The sequence below is a fragment of the Labeo rohita genome, chromosome 18 (assembly GCF_022985175.1).
Source record: "Labeo rohita strain BAU-BD-2019 chromosome 18, IGBB_LRoh.1.0, whole genome shotgun sequence".
In the NCBI taxonomy this organism is placed as follows: Eukaryota; Metazoa; Chordata; class Actinopteri; order Cypriniformes; family Cyprinidae; genus Labeo; species Labeo rohita.
Genome location: NC_066886.1, coordinates 28,745,695 through 28,767,086, shown reverse-complemented (window position 1 = coordinate 28,767,086; position 21,392 = coordinate 28,745,695). Strand labels below are relative to the sequence as shown.

The window sequence follows — 21,392 nt, the reverse complement described above, 5'->3', positions numbered from 1 at the left end:
AAATAGTAAAAATTTTTTTTTTGCTTTTGCTGTATTTTGGATCAAATAAATGCAGGCTTGGTGAGCAGAAGAAAATTCTTTAAAAACATTAAAAATCTTACTGTTCAAAAACTTTTGACTGGTAGTGTACTTCATCAGCAATTGCATTGAGAACAAAATCTGAACTGACATGAGCTGAATAATGACATATAGCTTTACACCTAAAATTGTTTTTTTAAAGTATATACATATATTTTTGTCTTTTTATAATTTTACAAAATTAACACTGTTATTGTCTTGTTTCAGTAATTGAAGCTGCTTTGAAATGATCTTTATAGAGTGGTGCAGGTATGACATCAAAACCCAGAAGACTAATTTGATGCTGGCTCCTTCAAGATTTTCATATGCGTTTTTATAATTGGGCTTTTTTAATGCACGAGTAAAATAAATCCAGTTGTAAACACATAACTTGATGATACTTGTTCTACAACATAAACTACACACACTCACATCCCAAACTGTCTTTTGTAGTCACTTATTAGAAACATATGTTTGCAAAAGTAAACATAACTGCTTTAAAATTCTGTTTCATATGTGTGCAGTTTACATTGTGGAACAAAACGTCAAAGTATCATCAAGTTATGTTTACCTAAGGCTTTATTTTACTCATAAATTTAAAAAAAACATTATGAAACCCCATGCGAAAATCTCAAAGGAACCAGCGGCGAATTAATCTTATGGTTTTGACCTCATACCTGCATCACTCTATTGTATAAAGTGCTATATAAAAGTAGCTTGAGATTGGGACAGATGACGATTCATGCAAAGTGCTTCATATGAATGCATTCATCTGTTAATTTTCTTATTTAGGCATACAACTGCATTCTGTATTGTATTCTGTTCAAACAGATCCAACTTGGATCCATTTAACCAGTATTCAGAGGAGCAAATCTGGGATGCCCTAGAGAGGACACACATGAAAGAATGTGTAAGTTAAAGAAAACCCTTCAAAAGTGACACACCGTGTATAATGTTTACAGGCGAAGTAGTTTCAGGTTGCCCACTCTGTAACATAGCAGCTTCTCATTTGTTTCTCACACCTAAGGGCAAGTATGGAATCTTAAAGTTTGTCTCAGATTGTTTCTTTTCCCTTCGTCTTATCACCAGTTTTCCCACGGCTTTGAATCTTTGTAATTTATTGTCTTGCACCTCGTCTCTGTTGTTCAGGTGTCTCAGCTGCCTTTAAAGCTGGAGTCCGAGGTGGTGGAAAACGGTGAGAATTTCTCCGTGGGTGAACGGCAGCTGCTCTGTGTGGCCCGAGTTCTTCTGAGACAGTGCAAGGTGAGTTAACAGCCTGATTTTGTTTTTTTTCCATTAAGAGAGAGCTGATTGGGATTAGCAGTCTTATTTAATTGAGTCATCCACTGTTTCCTTCCAATTTTTAGATTTTGATCCTGGATGAGGCCACAGCGGCTATGGACACAGAGACCGATTGTTTGATTCAGGAGACGATTCGTAATGCGTTCCAGGACTGCACCACGCTGACCATTGCACATAGATTGCACACGGTGCTCAGCTGTGACCGTATCATGGTGCTCAATCAGGGCCAGGTATGGTGTAAATGTTTGTGGTGGCTGGGTCAGAAACATACTTTTCTGTTTCTATTATTGTATGGGCAGTCTTTGTAATTACTTTTGTTAAATGTCAAATACTTATTTTTTTATGTCAAATACTTAAATTTAACTAATTACTTATAAATTTAATCAGAATTCTATAGACTGTTTCCAGTCAAATTTTATTAACATCAACAAAAGCCATTTTTACACTGCAAAGGTGGAACAGAAGCTGCATCTGAAATGGCATTTAGATGTACAGTTGAGGTCAAAAGTTTACATACACCTTACAGAATCTTCAAAATGTTAATTATTTTACCAAAATAAAGAGGGGTCATACAAAATGCATGTTATTTTTTATTTAGTACTGTCCTGAATAAGATATTTCATATAAAATACGTTTACGTATAGTCCACAAGAGAAAATAGTTGAATTTATAAAAATGACCCTGTTCAAAAGTTTACATACACTTGGTCTTCACAACTGTTTTTTTTTTTTGTTTATTGATAGTTGTTCGCGAGTCCCTTGTTTGTCCTGAACAGTTAAACTGCCCGCTGTTCTTCAAAAAAAATCCTATAGGCATTTTTGTGTATTTGAACCCTTTCCAACAATGACTATATGATTTTGAGATCCATCTTTTCACACTGAGGACAACTGAGGGACTCATATGCAACTATTACAGAAGGTTCAAACTCTCACTGTTGCTTCAGAAGGAAACACAATGCATTAAGAGCTGGGGGGTGAAAACTTTTGAACAGAATGAAGATGTGTACATTTTTCTGACTTTGCCTAAATATCATATTTGTTTTCAATTAGTACTGCCCTTCAGAAGCTACAGAAGATACTTACATGTTTCCCAGAAGACAAAATAAGTTAAATTTACCCTCATCTTTAAATTCCAAAAGTTTTCACCCCCCCAGCTCTTAATGCATTGTGTTTCCTTCTGAAGCATCAGTGAGAGTTTGAACCTTCTGTAATAGTTGCATATCCCTAAATAAAAAACAACAATATGCATTTTGTATAATCCCTCTTATTTTGGCTAAATAATGAACATTTTGCAGATTCTGCAAGGAGTATGTAAACTTTTGACCTCAACTGTATTTACACTACAGTTGCATAATGTAAACAGCCTACATTTAGTATATTAATAAAACAGAGGAACTCATTACAGAGTAGGGTTGTAATATTATGAAAAATCATGAATATTCTGTCATTAATTATCTCCCCCTCATGTCGTTCCAAACCCGTACGGCAAATTCAGATATTTTTAATAAAATCTGAGAGCTTTCTGACACTGCTTAGACAGCAACTCAACTACCACGTTCAAGGTTCAGAAGGGTACCAAGAACATCAATAAAATAGCCCAAGTGACATCAGTGTTCAGAAATCTCTTAATTTGTGTTCTGAAGATGAACGAAGGTCTTATGGGTTTGGACATGAGAGTGAGTAATTAATGACAGAATTGTCGTTTTTGAGTGAACTGTCTATTTAAGTGCTCTTACTGTAATAATGATCATTAACGTGAAGTTAATTAACGTGACAGAAAGAGAGCAAAGTTATTCCCTTATCGCTGAAGCAGATCATGACTTCATTTTAGCACAAGTTTTGAACTCTGCAGTGTATCACTGTATCTGCACTTTGTTGTTTATGATAAGAAAATTCATCGGACTGCAGATTCAGAATGCTTGCGGTAAACAAAATTTTCTGTGCATTTTTAGTAAATGCCTCTGCTTGGCCATTGGATTCTTACGCTCAACAGAAATGTATGTGATTGATTATGCTCAGTGCTGCAAACAAATGAACAGAAAATATGATGCAATGCAAGCAGCCATAAGAGATTTAGTTTAATTGTGCAGGGGCATTTTTTGTCCCCTTATATTTAATTTGGGGACATTTTCGTTCATTTCAGTAGCAATTTTCCCCAGCCCCCCGCCCCCAATTTCTGACCCTGGTGGGAAGTAATCCAACGCATTTGATGAAAGAAGCCTTTTTTCTGTGGTTCCTCCGTTTTACCGACTCACAGGCTTTTTTTCTGACCCAGGTGGTGGAATTTGACGAGCCGTCCAAGCTCTTGGCGAACGAAAACTCTCGCTTCTGTGCGATGCTGGCAGCGGTGGAGAACAAAATCTCTGTAAGAGGCTAAAGGATGCCCGAGCCAAGGTTTCACTCCAGAGGACCGAAGGGAACATTCTCCATTAATATTCCAGTCATTGCTGCTTCAATGTTACTCCCTCCTGCAAACTTTTAGGGACGTGAGGAGGGAGGTTATTGTATTTCCATGAAACTCATGGGCTGTCATTAGGGGCATGCCTGTTAAGATGTACTACTTGTGAGCTTAAATGGTTAGGTCAAGAAACACTGATACTGTAATGCTATTTACGTAATGGAAAGGGGAAATCAGTTTTCATGTAGTTCAATTCATGGAAGCTGGTTTTGCAGAGTACATATCTCTGTTTATATGAGTATATATATATATTTACAAGGTGGTTGCAGAGTCCTTTTGTACTGATTCTGCTGGTCTATGTACAGTATGTAATATATACATACATTCAGATGTATCATCTTTCATTACGGTTTAATATTTTTGACAACTTGACTGTCTTCAGTACATGTGTAAATGTTGTCTTGTGACTTGAACCCTAAACTCTGGCACAGGTGATGTTGTCCACAGGATGTTGTATAAGCACTGAGTAAGTGGGACTCTTTTAAAGAGAAACAGTGCTGCTTATTTACTGTCTCCTTGTTCAGCACACCAAGGATTCAGTCTTATTTAGCTAAGAGGCCTTTGTATATTTATAGCCTATTTCCACTGTTAACATTTTTGCCTGTTCCTTTTATTTTTCCTCTTATGTGGTATTTTTTTCTCTCTTTTAATGTATGAAAGCATTTCTCATTTTGGCTTGTTTTTGCACTTTGTATCCACCTCTGTAGGAGGTCACTGACTTTGTTTTGACTTTGCCCCAAAAGAGACGCTCGTCGAGCATAATCTTAGCAGGCCGAATTTGCTAGAGCGGGCCTTTTTTGTGTTTTGTTTTTTTGGAGTGTTACGTTGTCTATCACAGCACTGGTACAAAGAGATCGCACTGAATCAGTTTGTGATGGTCGTTTGTGGTCTGCACGATGGGGAATTTGCTTTAGAAACAATTCCCCTCATTAGACCCTGCAAAAATGTCTGTGTTATTTCCATTTTGTTTTCATAGCCTTAGCATGATTTCTTAATTGCCTTGTGAAAAGGGTGGAAAGAGAGAAGGAGAGCGTACGCTCTCTCCGCTGTCTCAATAAATTTATTTTAGGTTTACTCTGTGTCTGTTTTTCTGGATTACTGTGAGAGGATTAACTGTAATATAATGTGATACCACAGTGATATGCTTAAAGAAGACGACTACTGAAGGTCATTGTACACTGAAGTGTAGATTCTGTAGTCACTCATTCTTTTTCCAAACATCCTGCTGTTCTGCGATTTCTCATAAAAACCTCCAATGCATTTTTTCATTTCTTCTGTTGATAGGGAAAGTACTTTGGGAGAAAGCACATACACCAGCATTTTCTGAGATCACAATGAACCTGTGTTGACTAAGCAGCCAAATACAGTATCATATGTTTTTTTTGCCCTACAGACTTTCTGTGTCAACCAGTTCACTGCAGTGTATAATATTATTGTGGTTATTCATTTAGCTGACACTTATCCCAAAAACAGTCCCTCTGGAGAGACCTGGGGTTTCAGACACCATACATAATGTGACTCATTAACTATTACGATGTCCCTTGAGCAAAATATCTAATGGAATAAAAAAATTCATTCCTCTAATCACCATCATATCACTAAAAAGAAAAGAGATTCTGTTCAGAATGCATGTTTCAAGCAACATGATGGTAAATAAATGACAGAATTTTATTTTCAGGTGAACTATTCTTTAAATGTCCTGCTAAAGTTTCATAAATCATCCATTTTGGAATCTGTAGGCAATGCATGTTCATTTATATACCACATATTTAAAAATAGTAGTCATAAAAAGCTTCATAAGCAATAATAATAGCAGCTACAGTGCCCTCCACTAATATTGGCACCCTTGGTAAATATAAGCAAAGGTGGCTGTGAAAATAAATCTGCATTGTTTATCTTTTTGATCTTTCATTCAAAAAATTCACAAAATTCTAACCTTTCATTAAAGTAAAAGAATTGAAAGTGGGGGGAAATCTCATTGTGAAATAAATGTTTTTCTCTAGTTCACGTTGGCCACCATGACTGGCGCCCAATAATTGCAACATCCTTTTTTACAAGATAACAGCTCTGAGTTTTCCTGACTCCCATTTTTGGCTCTGGCTCTGAGTTTTCAGATTCCCAGCTCTTCTTTTCAGTTCATCCCAATCATTTTCCATAGCGTTCAGTTCAGGGAACTGAGACAGCCATTGGCAGAAGCTTCATTTTGTGCTCTGTGACACATTTTTGTGTTGATTTTGATGATTGTTTTGGATCATTGTCCTATTAAAAAATCCAACCGTGACCCGTTATAAGATTTCTAACAGAGGCAGCCAGGTTTATAGTTTTTTTTTTATCTGTTGGTATTTGAATCCATGATGCCATGCATCTGAACAAGATGTCCAGGACCTCCGGCAGAAAAATAGGCCCACAACATTAAAAATCTAGCAGTGTATTTAACCATGGGAATGGGGTACTTTTTATCCCTGCCAAAAAGCTATTTTTTTGGTTTCATCTGACCATAGAAGCTAGTCCCGTTTGAAGTTCCAGTTCCAGAAGAATTTTTCTTGAAACCTTCCTAAACAACATGTGGTGATGTAGGGGCTGTTATTTTGATATTTTTAAAGGTTTCTGACCCCTAGACTCCACTAATTTTGCAATTCTCCAGCTGTGATCCTTGGAGTGTCTTTGGCCACTCAAACTCTCCTCCTCACCATACTTTAGGATGATATAGACACATGTCCTCTTCTAGGCAGATTTGTAACATCTTTAGTTGATTTGAGCTTCTTAATTATTGCCCTGATGGTGGAAAAGGTTTTTTTTTTAATGCTTTAGCTCTTTTCTTACAACCACATTCTACAGTATTTTGTGAAGCTCAGCAAACATAGTTCTGCACATCAGAACTATGTTCTTTGTTTTTACTCCTTGTGATGGATGATTAAGAAAATTTGACCTTTGTGTTCCTTATATTTATAGTCCTGTGAAACAGGAAGTCATGACTGAACAATTTCATCGTCCTAGTCACCCTGGTGTGCTACAAAAAATGTAAATATGAATGGAAATATACTTCAGAGATATTTTACTCATAAGACATTTCTAGGGGTGCCAATAATTGTGGCTAACATGCATTGGAGAAAAACATAATGTGAGTTTCTCCCCACTTTCAATTGTTTTACTTTAATGAAAGGTTAGAATTTTGTTAATGTTCTGAATGATCAAAAGGACAAACAATGCAGATTTATTTTCACAGCTGCCTTCGCTCATATTTTCCTAGGGTGCAAATATTAGTTGAAGGCACTTTACATTTGGCACACCCCTGACGTCTTCTGAAAGCTTGTTTTAGCTGTGGGTGGCATGATAGCTAAACACCAACTCACCAGCATATCTGCAAGGTATTATGGTCCAAGACCATTAAGGGATTTCTATACAATTTCAAGTACTCTGAAATGGAGCTGGAAGGCAATATAATGAAGTAATGACTTGTAATATGTTCAGTTTTTGGTTTTGGTCAGGAGTCTGCACAAGGGTTTTGTGAGCTGCAACTATCTAATAGTCCTCCAGGGAAGGCCCGTAAGAAATCCATTGCAGTAATCTATCCTGCTGGTCATGAATGCAATAATAAGCTTCTTTAGGTCTTGTGTGTGCACAGAGGATCTGATCTGTACTGTTTTAGATAGCAGTATAGGCTAATTTAGTTATTGTTTTTACACTGACCAAAATTATAAACGCAACACTTTTGTTTTTGCACCCATTTTTCATGAGCTGAACTCAAAGATCTAAGACTTTTTCTATGTACACAAAAGGCCTATTTCTCTGAAATATTGTTCACAAATCTGTCTAAATCTGTGTTAGTGAGCACTTCTCCTTTGCCGAGATAATCCATCCACCTCACAGGTGTGGCATATCAAGATGCTGATTAGACAGCATGATTATTGCACAGGTGTGCCTTAGGCTGGCCACAATAAAAGGCCACTCTAAAATGTGCAGTTTTTACTGTATTGGGGGGGGGGTCCGGGGGGTCCGAAAGCCAGTGCCTCACGCAGTGCAACACATCTCCTTCGCATAGAGTTGATCAGGTTGTTGATTATCCCAAACATGCTCAATGGGTGACATGTCCGGGGGAGTATGCTGGCCATGCAAGAACTTGGATGTTTTCAGCTTCCAGGAATTGTGTGCAGATCCTTGCAACATGGGGCCGTGCATTATCATGCTGCAACATGAGGTGATGGGCGTTGATGAATGGCACAACAATGGGCCTCAGGATCTCGTCACGGTATCTCTGTGCATTCAAAATGCCATCAATAAAATGCACCTGTGTTCGATGTCCAAAACATACGCCTGCCCATACAATAACCCCACCGCCACCATGGGCCACTTGATCCACAACGTTAACATCAGCAAACCGCTCACCCACACGACGCCATACATGCTGTCTGCCATCTGCCCTGTACAGTGAAAACCGGGATTCATCCGTGAAGAAAACTCTTCAAAGTGCCAGACGCCATCGAATGTGAGCATTTGCAGATGAGCTTCCCTGAGACGGTTTTCTGACAGTTTGTGCAGAATTTTTTGGTATTGCAAACCGATTGTTGCAGCAGCTGTCCGGGTGGCTGGTCTCAGACAATCTTTGAGGTGAAGATGCTGGATGTGGACGTCCTGGGCTGGTGTGGTTACACGTGGTCTGTGGTTGTGAGGCCGGTTGGATGTACTGCCAAATTCTCTGAAACACCTTTGTAGATGGCTTATGGTAGAGAAATGAACATTCAATTCACAGGCAACAGCTCTGGTGGACATTCCTGCAGTCAGCATGCCAATTGCACGCTCCCTCAAAACTTGGAACATCTGTGGCATTGTGCTGTGTGATAAAACTGCACATTTTAGAGTGTCCTTTTATTGTGTCCAGCCTAAGGCACATCTGTGCAATAATCCTGCTGTCTAATCAGCATCTTGATATGCCACACCTGTGAGGTGGATGGATTATCTCGGCAAAGGAGAAGTGCTCACTAACACAGATTTAGACAGATTTGTAAACAATATTTGAGAGAAATAGGGATTTTGTGTACATAGACAGGGTTTTTGATCTTTGAGTTCAGCTCATGAAAAATGTGGGCAAAAACAAGAGTGTTGCGTTTATAATTTTGGTCAGTATATGGTTTTTGAAATAATATTCCACAATGACACCAAGATTCCTGACTTCATTTTCAGTGTTTGAAGTCAAGGTACTCATTCACCTTTGATATTTCATCATTATGGCCAAATATAATGACCATTCTTTTGTTTTGTTTTTTCAACTTGGAATAACCAGATGTAAATTTTAATTATGCACTGGCACTAAGAGACTGAAGTCACATGGATATAGACAAAGGTAGATCTGAGCGTCATCTGCACAGCTGTGATAAGCAATGTTGTTTTGAATTATATGGCCTATGGGAGTATATACAAACTGAACAGCTGAGGCTCAAGATTCGAAACTTATTGAAATCCATGTCATAGCAGCCCAGTTAGATCTGTAAATGTTTACAAAGTTGTCCTGCCTTCTAAATATGACCTGAACCATCTAAGACACTGTCAAATGTCTGTTAATGAGTACAGTTGAAGTCAAAAGTTTACATACACCTTGCAAAATCATTAAACGTGTTACTTATTTTACCAAAATAAGAGGGACTATACAAAATGCATGTTATTTTTTATTTAGTACTGACCTGAATAAGATATTTCACATAAAAGACATTTATATGTAGTCTGTAAGAGAAAATAGAAAAATAGAAAACAGCGGGCAGTTTAACTGTTCAGGACAAACAAGTGACTCATGAACAACTATTCAACTATTATTTTCTTTTGTGGACTATATGTAAACATCTTTTATGTGAAATATGTTATTCAAGTCAGTACCTAATAAACAATAACATGCATTTTGTATGATCCCTCTTATTTTGGTAAAATAATTAACATTTTGCAGATTCTGCAAGGTGTATGTAAACTTTTGACTTCGACTGTACATTGTTGTCAACAGGATCAAACGCAACGCTGTGATCTAGGAAAACCGACTCTGACATTTTGCAAGGATCTGTATTTACAGAGATAATTCACTCAAAACTAAAAATCCTGTCATTGTTCACCCTCAAGTTGTTCCAAAATTGTAGGAGTTCCTTTCTTCTGTTGAACATAAATGAACATATTTTGAAGAATATGGGTAACCAAACAGTTTATGAACCACACTGACTTCCAAAGTATGGAAAATAAATCAATAAATGCATAAACACTATCGAATCCAGTGAGGTCTATCAACTTTTTGGTTACCCAACAGTTGCATAAATAATGACAGAATTTTAATTTCATTATTAAAAACTTCAGTGCTATATAGATACACTGTGCAACCAGTTCGAACGCACAAAGGCCTACTGGTACCATTTTAGATGATATTAGAGATTTGTGATGCTGGACCACAAAACCAGTCTTAAGTAGCGTGGGTATATTTTATGGCTATATTACTGATTTTTCTTTTATGCCAAAATCATTAGAACATTAAGTAAAGATCATGTTCAATGAAGATATTTAGTAAATTTCCTACCATAAATATATCAAAACTTAATTTTTGATAGTGATATGCATTGCTAAGAACTTCATTTGGACATCTTTAAAGGTGATTTTCTCAACATTTGAGTTTTTTGCACCCTCAGATTCCAGATTTTCAAATAGTTGTAACTGGGCCAAATATTGTCATATAAATAAATAAATCTTATTGCTTATTCATTCAGCTTTCAGATGATGTATAAATGTCCATTTAAAAAAAATGTCCCTTATGACTGGTTCTGGCCAAATATTGTCCTATCCTAACAAACCATGCATCAATGGAAACCCTTATTCAGCTTAACTGGTTTTGTGGCTCATGGTCACATTTTTGCAATTTATACAGTGGGTATCTGTTGATATTGGATATATAATTGCGCGTGCTTGTTTGTGTTTTTACATTTAGATTACATTTGAATGGTTGATTTAATTGCACAAAAACAGAATCATTATTCCTGTTTCAGTAACAGCCACAATATTACTACTGGTGGTTGGTTAGCCAAGGTTTTAACCCGAGGCAACAACACCATCCCAGTGCATATCCAGTCGTGTTGTTTTCACGCCGTTCGTCCACTGGTGGACGGTGTTTTTGCGCTTCATCGTGAGATGTGGTGCGAGCTCCGCAGCGCCCCCCTGCAGCTCGAAAACTTTCCCATCTCGAAGTGATTTCCTCCCCTGTTTTTACTTCCTGTTTTCTAAGGGAGTCACTTAACTCAGCTCGTTTCTGTTCATCAGGGCTTCACTATGCGTTTCTACATCTGCCGGTAGTTTTACCGATCTCTTCGGGGGGAACTCGGGACGGAGCGGGAGCCGTTTCGACGGCGGGACATCCACACATTTAGATGGAGGTCGAAGGGCTGAAGTCAGTCGTGTCTGCGGCTCTAATGGATTTTACGTAGACTTGTGTTTTGTTTTAATGCCCTTTTACTGCCTTCCTGGTCGTTTTGTTGCCATTTGTTGCATTCGGTGTCCGCGTCCAGCCTCGACCGCCCCTTTAACTCCAGCAACAATGTAACTAACTCGATCGCCCGTTCATCTATCTTCCGCCGAGCTCGACTCCGAAGACCGCCGTGCGCGATCGCCGCTTTTTAAGTTTGACGCTGTCGGCACGGTATCGTGTATTTCTTCGCCAAACTTTACGATGGCCGAGCTACAGCGGCCGACGCTGTGTTGCTGTCGGAAAGTGCTGACCGTGCCCGGCAAGTCCTGCGAGGGCGGCCGGAGTCTGGCACACTGTCGCCTGGTGGACATCGCGTCGGCGTCCAACTTCCACAGCTTTAAACTCCGACATTTCCATCTGGACCTCCACCTGAACTTCGCCGTCAAGAGGATGACGGGATGGCAGGTTCTGGAGCTCACGCCCGTCCAGCCCGGCGTCCAATCCCTCATTCTGGACACGCATCCTTCGCTACTAATTCATTCCGTGGACTGCAAGGTGCCCGGCGCGTCCGGTGCCCCTGACGTGTTTTTGTCGCTCACCTACCGAGTAGAACCGTTCACCGATTACGGATCCTCTCTGAACATCAGCCTCCCGGCCGCGGTCATCCGGCCGCACCGGGCTTTCCGTGTCACCATCCGCTACACTACCACAGACGGCCCTGCGGTAAGGTCATCACGGTGACAGCTGACGAACTGCCACTGATACACGCTAATAATAACTTTGTTGCACAGGACTATTGTCAATATCCACTAAAAATATCCCGGCATGCTGATAACCAGCTCTGCTTCTTTTCGCCACGTTCGCTTTTACGCCTTTGTTTTGGTAGATCAAAGGGGTCCTGTGGGACCCATGATTGTGACATGCTTGTGGGATCACCCCATTTATTTATCAGGGGTAGAAACAGTAAGTGTACTGGAGCGTCTGAGCTATACTGATAAGAATGACCTCAGTGTAGTGACATGTCCCTTTAAGTAGATAACTAGAGTTATCCAGGTCATGATTATGAGTGCACGAGGTAATTACTGAAAGGTGGGCTGTGTTAAACAGGTTTCGATTACAGATGGCTAGATATATATGTTGATTACGAAAACAAACCTGTTTAGTGTTATTTACACTGTACATGTAGTTGCCCATTTGCAGAGGGGTTTCATTTTGAACATAGCTGATGTGTTTTTTTAGCTTTTAGTAACGCCTTGAATGCACTCTAATAAAGCCTTTAAATATTTTATGTCCCAGAAATAACATTTGCTTTTTTCATTAGCTTTCTTCGTAAAATAATAATAATATCTTGCAGTAATAGCCAGAAACTAGAGAGCTATAATGTACCAGCATTACAACTATGTCAGGCCGCCAAAGCAAAACATCATTCTCACTGATGTTTCCAAAACAACTCATTTTCACAATTTACACCAAAGCGTCATCTATAATAGCCAGCTAGGCAACATTACCTTGGCAAACAATTGACATTAGCAGTCAAATATATGAGTTAGCAATGCATAAAAACATTAAATATCAAAATGAACACCGCTTATGTGACAGCTCTGTAAGTTGGCCCCAGGCTATAAGGTAAAAATAAAAATTTGTATAGTTTTTAAGCATAAAAGCTTGTGTAGCACAGGCTCTGGGATGCGCGTCTACAATGCTACGAATTAGTGATGGGTCGTTCTTAAACGATTCTTTCATTTTGAACGAATCTTTAATGTGACTCGGGAAGAACGAGTCATCTCAGGGAGTGATTCGTTCAGTTGCGCATGCGCAACATCTTATTAGGTTCTGTACTGAAATTAGTTCACCTGTTTCGAGTCTTCAGGTTTTTGGAGTCATTCGTTCATCTTATGGGGCTGTCACGTGATGAACGAACGACTCAAACCTGAAAACTTGTCAGATAAGAGGTGAGCTAATCATAGACTAAAGCCCCAGGTAAACAATGAATTAATCTTTTCTGTTTCTTCTAGTGTTATAGTTTTGTCTTGTTTGTAGTGTGATCAACGTTTGTGTAAGCAGTAGATGTGTTAGGGAAGTAACACGTAACATTTTAGTTATATTTTGCTAAAATGAACAAAATGCCCCTTAAAAGATTCGTTCATTTTACTGATTGGTAAAATGATCCGAACTTTTTATTATTGTTCTGGAAGTGGAGTTCTCCTTTAATGACAGAATTTTCATTTTTGGGTAACTATCCCTTTAACTTGATTTGGATTTACAAGTGCTTCACTTGTAGCACTGCAGATGAAATTAATCAGATTTCAGTGCTTTATCGTAAATCTGCATTGGAAGGCAGCCCCTCACCTCATTGTTCCCTGGTTTCTTCTTCAGATATGGTGGCTGGATGCAGAGCTGACATGCGGACAAACCCGTCCGTTGGTCTTCACTCAGGGTCACTCGGTCTGCAATCGGTCATTTTTTCCCTGTTTTGACACACCAGCTGTCAAAAGCACCTACTCTGCCACTGTCAGGGTAAGTGTAAGCTATTCAGATCATTCAGTGTTGTTTTCTGGTTTTAGATCACGTGTATTGTACATAGTGTACTTTTCAGAGTGTGAATGCTCTGTGTTTGTGATTGTGTGTGTATATGTGCGCTACAGGTACCAGAGGGTGTTACAGTGTTGATGAGTGCCTCAAGAAGTGCATACTCTAAACAGGACAGGGTTTTCCAGTTCTCCATGGAGTACCCTGTTCCAGCCTACTTGGTTGCGCTGGTGGCAGGAGACCTACAGCATGCAGACATTGGGCCCAGGTAAGGGATAGGGAATGGAATATCCCTGCTGAAAAAAACAAAATAGTTTGATACCAGTATACAGTTGAGGTCTTACATACACCTTAAAGAATCTGCATAATGTTAATTATCATACCAAAATAAGAAGGATCATACAAATTGCATGTTATTTTTTTTTATTTAGTACTGACCTTAATAAGATAGCCCACAAGAGAAAATAATAGTTGAACTTGACTCAGTTCAAAAGTTTACATACACTTAATTCTTAATACTGTGTTGTTACCTGAATGATCCACAGCTGTTTTTTTTGTTTAGTGGTAGTTGTTCATGAGTCCCTTGTTTGTCCTGAACAGTTAAACTGCCCGATGTTCTTCATAAAAATCCTTCAGGTCCCACAAATTTTTGTTTTGTCATTTTTGTGTATTTGAACACCTTCCAACAATGACTGTATGATTTTGAGATCCATCTTTTCACAATGATGATAACTGAGGGACTCATACACAACTATTACAGAAGGTTCAAATGCTCACTGATGCTCCAGAAGGAAACATGATGCATTAAGCCAGGAAGTGAAAACTTTTGAACAGAATGAAGATGTGTACATTTTTCTTATTTTGCCTAAATATTTATTTTGTTTTCATTTAGTACTGCCCTTCAGAAGCTACAGTGAAATTTATCTTTAGGATATTAAGTAAAGATCATGTTCCATGAAGATATTTATTAAATTTTCTACCGTAAATGTATCAAAACTTAATTTTTGATTAGAAATATGCATTGCTAAGAACTTCATTTGAACAACTTTAAAGGCAATTTTCTCAGTATTTTTTATTTTTTTTTGCACCCCCAGCTTCCAGGTTTTAAAATAGTTGTAGCTCTCAGCCAAATATTGAATCCTGACAAATCATCAACGGAAAACTTATTTGTTCAGCCTGTTGATGATCTATCAAAAAAGTCCAGGGTCACAAATAATTAATATTTTGCAGATTCTGCAAGGTGTATGTAAAATTTTGACATCAGCTGTATTGTTTTGAACAGTGATATACTGATGCTCAGTCTAGGAAATGAGTGCAGTGGTTTGTCTGTAAAAGGTTGCTTAAGCACTGCTGGCAAGACCACATCAGTTGTCTATCTTTAGCAGCATGAATGTACTACCTTGGTCAACAAGGTTCTCAAAAAAGCCATGCTGGTGACCAGCTAAGTTTTGTTTGCACACAGCATGGCTATGCTGCTTCATCAGCTACATCAAAACCAAACCAGTACTATCTAGCTAAACCAGCCTGGAAATGCTGGCTTTAAAAGCTGGCTTATGTGCCAGGTATCTCAAGCTCATTTTAAGATATGTGCATTGTTCTTATTAGTGTTCCTTGGCTACAATCTGCTTTTAGGAGTCGTGTATGGGCAGAGCCCTGCATCCTGACATGTGCAGTCAGTAAACTTGGCGGCAGTGTGGAGCGCTGGCTTAATGTGGCGGAGGGGCTTTTTGGGCCTTACGTATGGGGAAGGTCAGTTCCGTACTTCTCAGTCATATCTTGTTCACATCAAGCCTCATTTTCAGGCATTAACCTGTCTCTTCCATTACAGGTACGACATAGTGTTCCTTCCTCCTTCATTCCCCATCGTTGCCATGGAGAATCCCTGTCTTACTTTCATAATTTCCTCCATACTGGAGAGTCAGGAGTTTCTGCTGATTGATGTCATCCATGAGATTGCTCACGGCTGGTTTGGCAATGCGGTCACCAATGCAACGTGGGAAGAGATGTGGCTCAGTGAGGGTCTGGCCACTTACGCGCAGAGGCGCATTACCACAGAAGCCTATGGTATACATGTCCTCACACATGTCCAAACATAGAAACATCACCATGTAGGCCTTTTGCAAATGTTTATGTATACATTCCGCAAAGATTCATACTTGCTTAGAATGATGCCAGTGATACGGGAGTGTTTGCATTTGCCCTAACAGAGGCCTGTTCGTATCCCACAATGCTCTCCTTATATATATCTCTTCAATTTTCTGATTTAGGAGAAGCCTTCACTTGTCTTGAGACAGTGTTCCGTCTAGATGCTCTTCACAGACAGATGCGTCTTCTTGGAGACAACAATCCCGTCAGTAAGCTGCAGGCCAAATTTGAGCCAGGTACAACCAATGTAAACCTGCTTTTGTACGAGCCTGAAAGAAACCTTGGGTTTGGCGCATTGTGCTTTTTCCGCACACCTGAAATAGCTGTGTGGTAAATGCATCTAAAATTCCTTGTTACTCAGACTTCAGAAAGACAGAAGCAAGGAAAATCCTCATTTGCAAAGTTCAGCCTGTCTGGAAAATGTGCTTGAATATTTATAGTGTACTTGTGAAGTGTCAGACCCTTGATTCAAGGGTCAATGTACCATGTTATTCATTTTCCTTCTCTTTCTCCAAAGGTGTAAACCCAAGCAGTCTAATGAATCTCTTCACATATGAGAAAGGGTTCTGCTTTGTATCTTACCTCTCACAGCTGTGTGGCGACATCAAGAGATTCGATAGCTTTCTTAGGGTGAGGAACATGACATTTAACACATACGTGAATTTCCATGCTCTGCTGTGCATAGTCCACATATGAAGTTTCTGAATTTGTCCACCATGCACCATGTAGGCCTACATTGAGAAGTTCAGGTTCAGCAGCGTAATCGCTCAGGATCTGTTGGACTTTTTCCTCGGATTTTTCCCTGAGCTGAAGGAGAGCTGCGTTGCTCAACGAGAGGGTGAGTTGCGACAACTGTCAGAGATGATGATTAACACACAGAGACACTTATAGTTACTCATCTCACTGTGCTCCATTTGTCCTCAGTTAGGAATTTCCCTGTTGAGCCAGTCATAACACCCAGTGAGGGGTCAAAGCAACATTAGCAGTGTGAGAGATGGAGGCTAAATAAACAGAAATGTGACACTTCTTCCCCTCCTTCTTCCTTCCCGTCTTGCTCAGGTCTGGAATTTGAGCGATGGCTAAACGGCTGTGGTCCTCCGTTAAGTGAACCGGATCTCTCGGCGGGTAGAGCCCTAACCGGCCCCGTTCAGCACCTGTGTGATCTTTGGGGCATGGATGCCCCTGACCCCCAGCTGATCTCTACATTTGACCTCTCCTCCTGGAGCACCTTTCAGACCGTCCTCTTCTTGGACCGACTTCTAGACCGCTCACCTCTGCCTCAAGGTATTACGAATCTCATTTTGTCGACATCCGTTTCATTTTAGTCACCCATTTGCTTTGACATCTCTTGTAATGTGATTGGCCTTTCAGAGGTGATGAGTCTTTTGTCAAGCTGCTACTCTGCGTTGTTGGACGGCATGAACGCTGAAGTCCAGATTCGGTGGTTGCAGATTGTTGTACGGAACAGCTTTTATCCTGATCTGCCCCGAGTTCGCAGCTTCTTGCATAAACATGTGAGTTTTGTGAATGAAGTGCTTTTTGTAACTGAAGCTGTAAGCATCTCCATATTGATTGTAAGAACCTTTTGTGTAGTCTGAAGATGGTAAGCTGAGTTAAAGCAAATCAGTATCTTGTGTTTAGAGGGCACAAATGCTATGAAGCTAGGGACAGCCTGATTTATAAAAGAGGGTAATTCAGTTAGTGCCTACCGCTCTCCGTTTCTCCCTCACCCCTCCACTCAGCTCAGTATAAACTGAGTTTTCCTTAAAGGGCATCCACTTTCCAGTGTTTCTAATAAACACCTTTGGCTAGTCTTTGACGATTGACTGCTTATGATGTCATGTTTCTTTTCAGAGCTGTAAAGAAATGTGCTTGATCAGAACCAGTTTGGCTGGTTTCATTTGCTTCATCAAAAGCTTGTTGTATTGATTACTGTTTTCTAAAGTGTACCGTGTCAAGCATGGTTACAAGAGACTGTAATAAGTTTATGAATTCTTCATGGTGAATTCACGTTACCATAACCTGCAAATAAACCTCCAAAGTGGAGAAATAAAACACAGTAACACTGGTGGTGCAAGGAATCTGGTGAAAATGTACATTTGATAAGGGTTTCAGAAGTGGGTGTGGCAAACTGGCTCAATAGCGCCACCTATAAAATTTCAACAAAGTGCCCCTCGAGCTATGTTTTACATGTATGAAATTTGGTAGACACGTGTAACACACCAATACCTACAAAAAGTCCCCAGTACAAAGTCCAAGAACAGGAAGTCTTATTTAGAATTTTCTCTGCAGTCTTTGTGCCGTTTTTGCCATTTCCAGGTGTATTTAAATGAACTCCTAGAGATTTAAACAGATCAACAACAAATTTGGTCAGTGTAATCTAAAGCCCTCTGTGATGTTAAAGGAGAAGTCCACTTCCAGAACAACAATTAACAAATAATTTACTCACCCCCTTGTCATCCAAGATGTTCATGTCTTTCTTTTTTCAGTCGTAAAGAAATTTTATGTTTTGAGGAAAACATTTCAGCATTTTTAAATGTGGCTTCAAACGATCCCAGCCGAGGAAGAAGGGTCTTATCTAGCGTAACATTTCATCAGTTATTTTCATAAAAATAATACAGTTTATATACTTGTTAATGCCAAACGCTTGTCTTGTGTTGCTCTGCCTGGACTGTTTTTTCCGGTTCATGACAGTTAGGGTTGAAAAACTCCCATCTCATGTTCTCCCTCAACTTCCTTTTTAAGGGTGTTTGATCTTCGGAACTTCTGCAGCAATGTAGGATGACTTTGAAATGATTTTTGTTGAGGGAGAAAATATGATTGGAGTTTTTCGACATACCCTAACTGTCTTGAGCCAGAATATACAGAGTTCAGGGAGAGAAAGGCAAGATGAACGTTTGAGATTAAAAAGTATTTAAACTGTATTTTTAATGAAAACCACAGATCGCTTCGCTAGATAAGACCCTTCTTCCTCGGCTGGGATCATTTACGACCACATTTGGGATTGTTTGAAGCCGCATTTAAACTGCATTTTGGAAGTTCAAAATCGTGGCTCCATATCAGTCCATTATATGGAGAAAAATACTTTCTTTACGACTGAAGAAAGAAAGACATGAACATCTTGGATGACAAGGGGGTGAGTATATTATATGTGGATCTTTGTTTTGGAAGTGGATTTCTCCTTTACATTGCAAAGAATTTGAGTTTTCGTTGAAGGGCGTGTCTGTGGTGGCCTGACAAAGTTTGATGTTTCACCATGGGAATAGAAGGTGCTGCCCCAAACTTCACACAGTCAGTAAAAATTCTTGCCTGAACACGTCTAATCATTGCGCCACCTGCTGGCAACAGGAAATTACTTTTTACGCTAAATTAAACATGCAATGTCCAATCTGCAATGAAACTTCATGTTTGGTGAAAGTCCTGGCCTGAAGACATCTAAAGGCCAATAATGATATAATCATAGCGCCACCTGTTGGCAACAGGATATATCATGCTTTGCACTAACTCAAACATACCATGTTAAATCTACACCAAACTTCATGTTTGATACAAGGGCTGGCCTGAAGACATCTACATGCCAATATCCAGTTATAGTCATAGCGCCACCACCTGGTAGCAGGATGTTTGGCACATATAAATGACATTCCTTATGACGTATTCCTTATATATATCCACCATTCGCTGTTTTCCTAAAGCCACCGGGTGGTGGTGAGCCCGGGTGCAAGAGGTTTCAGGGTTTCAACATTTCAGAAGTGTCCCAGAAGCGGCTCTCCGTACTGCTTTGCTAGGTCTCCTATGATTTAAATGAATGGCTAGTGCAGTGGCTGCGATATATCTAAATAATCTAATATCTAAGTCGCATAACATTGGTCAATGGGAACACCATCATTTTGCAACAGTTTTCATCAATATTTATAAGTAGCGCAAAGTTTTGCGCAAATCTGTAATGGAAACACACCTAGTGTAGCTTGACTACAAACACTCCATATCTGGTGTAAAAATTATTGCTTTATCACATAAAGGAGATATTTGGGATGCTTTTTTTGGGACGAGTTATATTAAAGTGCAAGTAGCACATGCAGTGGGATTTTGACTTGACCCTACTGGTTTACTGTTTTAAATTAAGACTAGGGCATTGTATGTATAGTATAAAAAAATAAATGTTTCATCTGGTCTCTTTCAGCAATGGGTTGTTTATTAACTTTCATTGTCCTTTTTCCTTTCTAGACCTCACGGATGTACACAGTGCCCCTTTATGAGGATCTGTGCGGAGGAGTGATGAAGTGTTTTGCTGTGGAGGTATTTTATCAAACTCAGGCTCGTTTGCACCCAAATCTACGCAGGACACTTCAGCAGATACTGTTCCAAAGCAGCGCCCTCAACACCAGCACAGCTCCATCTCTACTCACATCACCACCCTCTGCCCCTTCCTCACCCACAGACCCCCCTGCCAACGGGACCATCGCTCTGCGAGATGTCAATGTGTCCGCATGAGATCTGTGGAGTAGCATAAGGTCTGGGGTGACAAGCCAGATGGGCAGGAACAGGACAGTAATTGAACTCCTTGTCTCAGACTGGACCATAGCAATGCATTGTGGGAGGCCAGCGCTGATGGGTGTACACTCTCACCAACACTGGGATGTCTATTTAAAAAGGCAGACACTGATTTTCATAAGCTAAACATAAAGCTGCTCAGGGCTATGGAACAACGTGGAGGACAAATGTTTGCGATGGTTATTATGCCATGACCTGTGTGTGTGTGCGTGTGTGTGTGTGTGCACTTATGGATGGGGGTATGTCCATATCAAGGATACTGGTTGCCATCTGTTAGCCCTTAACTTTTTTGAGCGTGTGGATGTGTGTCTCTGTTTATTTTTGTGGGTGTTTTGCATATGTTCCTCCAGCCTATGCACATCATCTCATATGTTGTGTTTTTGCATCTGTTCTCCAATACAACTGAGATATCAATTGGAGGACTTAACATGATTTCAGAGACTTTTCTTTTGCTAGCTACGCAGATGCGTTCTGTGGAGGACCAATCCCTGACGAATCACCTTCCTGGACAGTGTTTATAACTGGCGTGAATGCACACAGCCTATACTCATTGTGCAAATCTGATCATGGCCTAATGAAGACCCTACAGATTAACACACTCTCAGCCTTTCTGTGATAAATGGATTGTTTCCTTTTTGTTTGAACTGGAATCTGTATTTCTCAAGCTTCTCTTTCCTGGTGCTAACCACTCAGCAGTAAGCCTCAGGTATACCAAGACAGAAGAAGTGGAGCCATGTTAGTGCCTTTCGAACCTTTCAACACTGTGGGTGTTTTCAACACTGCTGTTAAAAACGAACAGCCCGAATTTGTTATTTGAGCCATACTAGGGTGACATTGGTGACTGTTGTCCCACTTACATTATGTGAGAGGTTCTTTTCAGGAATTGAGATGCTGTGGTCTTTTTTTTTTTTTTTTTTTTTTT

At 39.7% G+C, this 21,392-nt stretch overlaps 2 protein-coding genes across 2 annotated transcripts in view; both read left to right on the top strand.

Annotated features, from left to right (window-relative positions):
- abcc5 (ATP-binding cassette, sub-family C (CFTR/MRP), member 5) overlaps positions 1 to 4,890 on the top strand; it is a 45,510-nt gene extending 40,620 nt beyond the window's left edge. The window contains exons 26-29 of the mRNA XM_051135196.1: positions 889 to 967; positions 1,207 to 1,320; positions 1,425 to 1,589; positions 3,634 to 4,890. Of these exons, the coding sequence (XP_050991153.1) occupies positions 889 to 967; positions 1,207 to 1,320; positions 1,425 to 1,589; positions 3,634 to 3,735 (460 nt within the window). The 3' untranslated portion in view covers positions 3,736 to 4,890. The remainder of the gene's footprint in view (positions 1 to 888; positions 968 to 1,206; positions 1,321 to 1,424; positions 1,590 to 3,633) is intronic.
- Positions 4,891 to 9,822: 4,932 nt separating this feature from the next.
- Positions 9,823 to 21,392, top strand: rnpepl1 (arginyl aminopeptidase like 1). The gene is made up of 11 exons (XM_051135198.1): positions 9,823 to 11,965; positions 13,619 to 13,759; positions 13,888 to 14,039; positions 15,404 to 15,520; positions 15,600 to 15,835; positions 16,039 to 16,152; positions 16,434 to 16,546; positions 16,646 to 16,754; positions 16,976 to 17,200; positions 17,288 to 17,430; positions 20,144 to 21,392. Exons 1-11 carry the CDS (start codon positions 11,504 to 11,506, stop codon positions 20,408 to 20,410), a joined length of 2,079 nt encoding a protein of 692 aa, XP_050991155.1. The 5' UTR covers positions 9,823 to 11,503; the 3' UTR covers positions 20,411 to 21,392.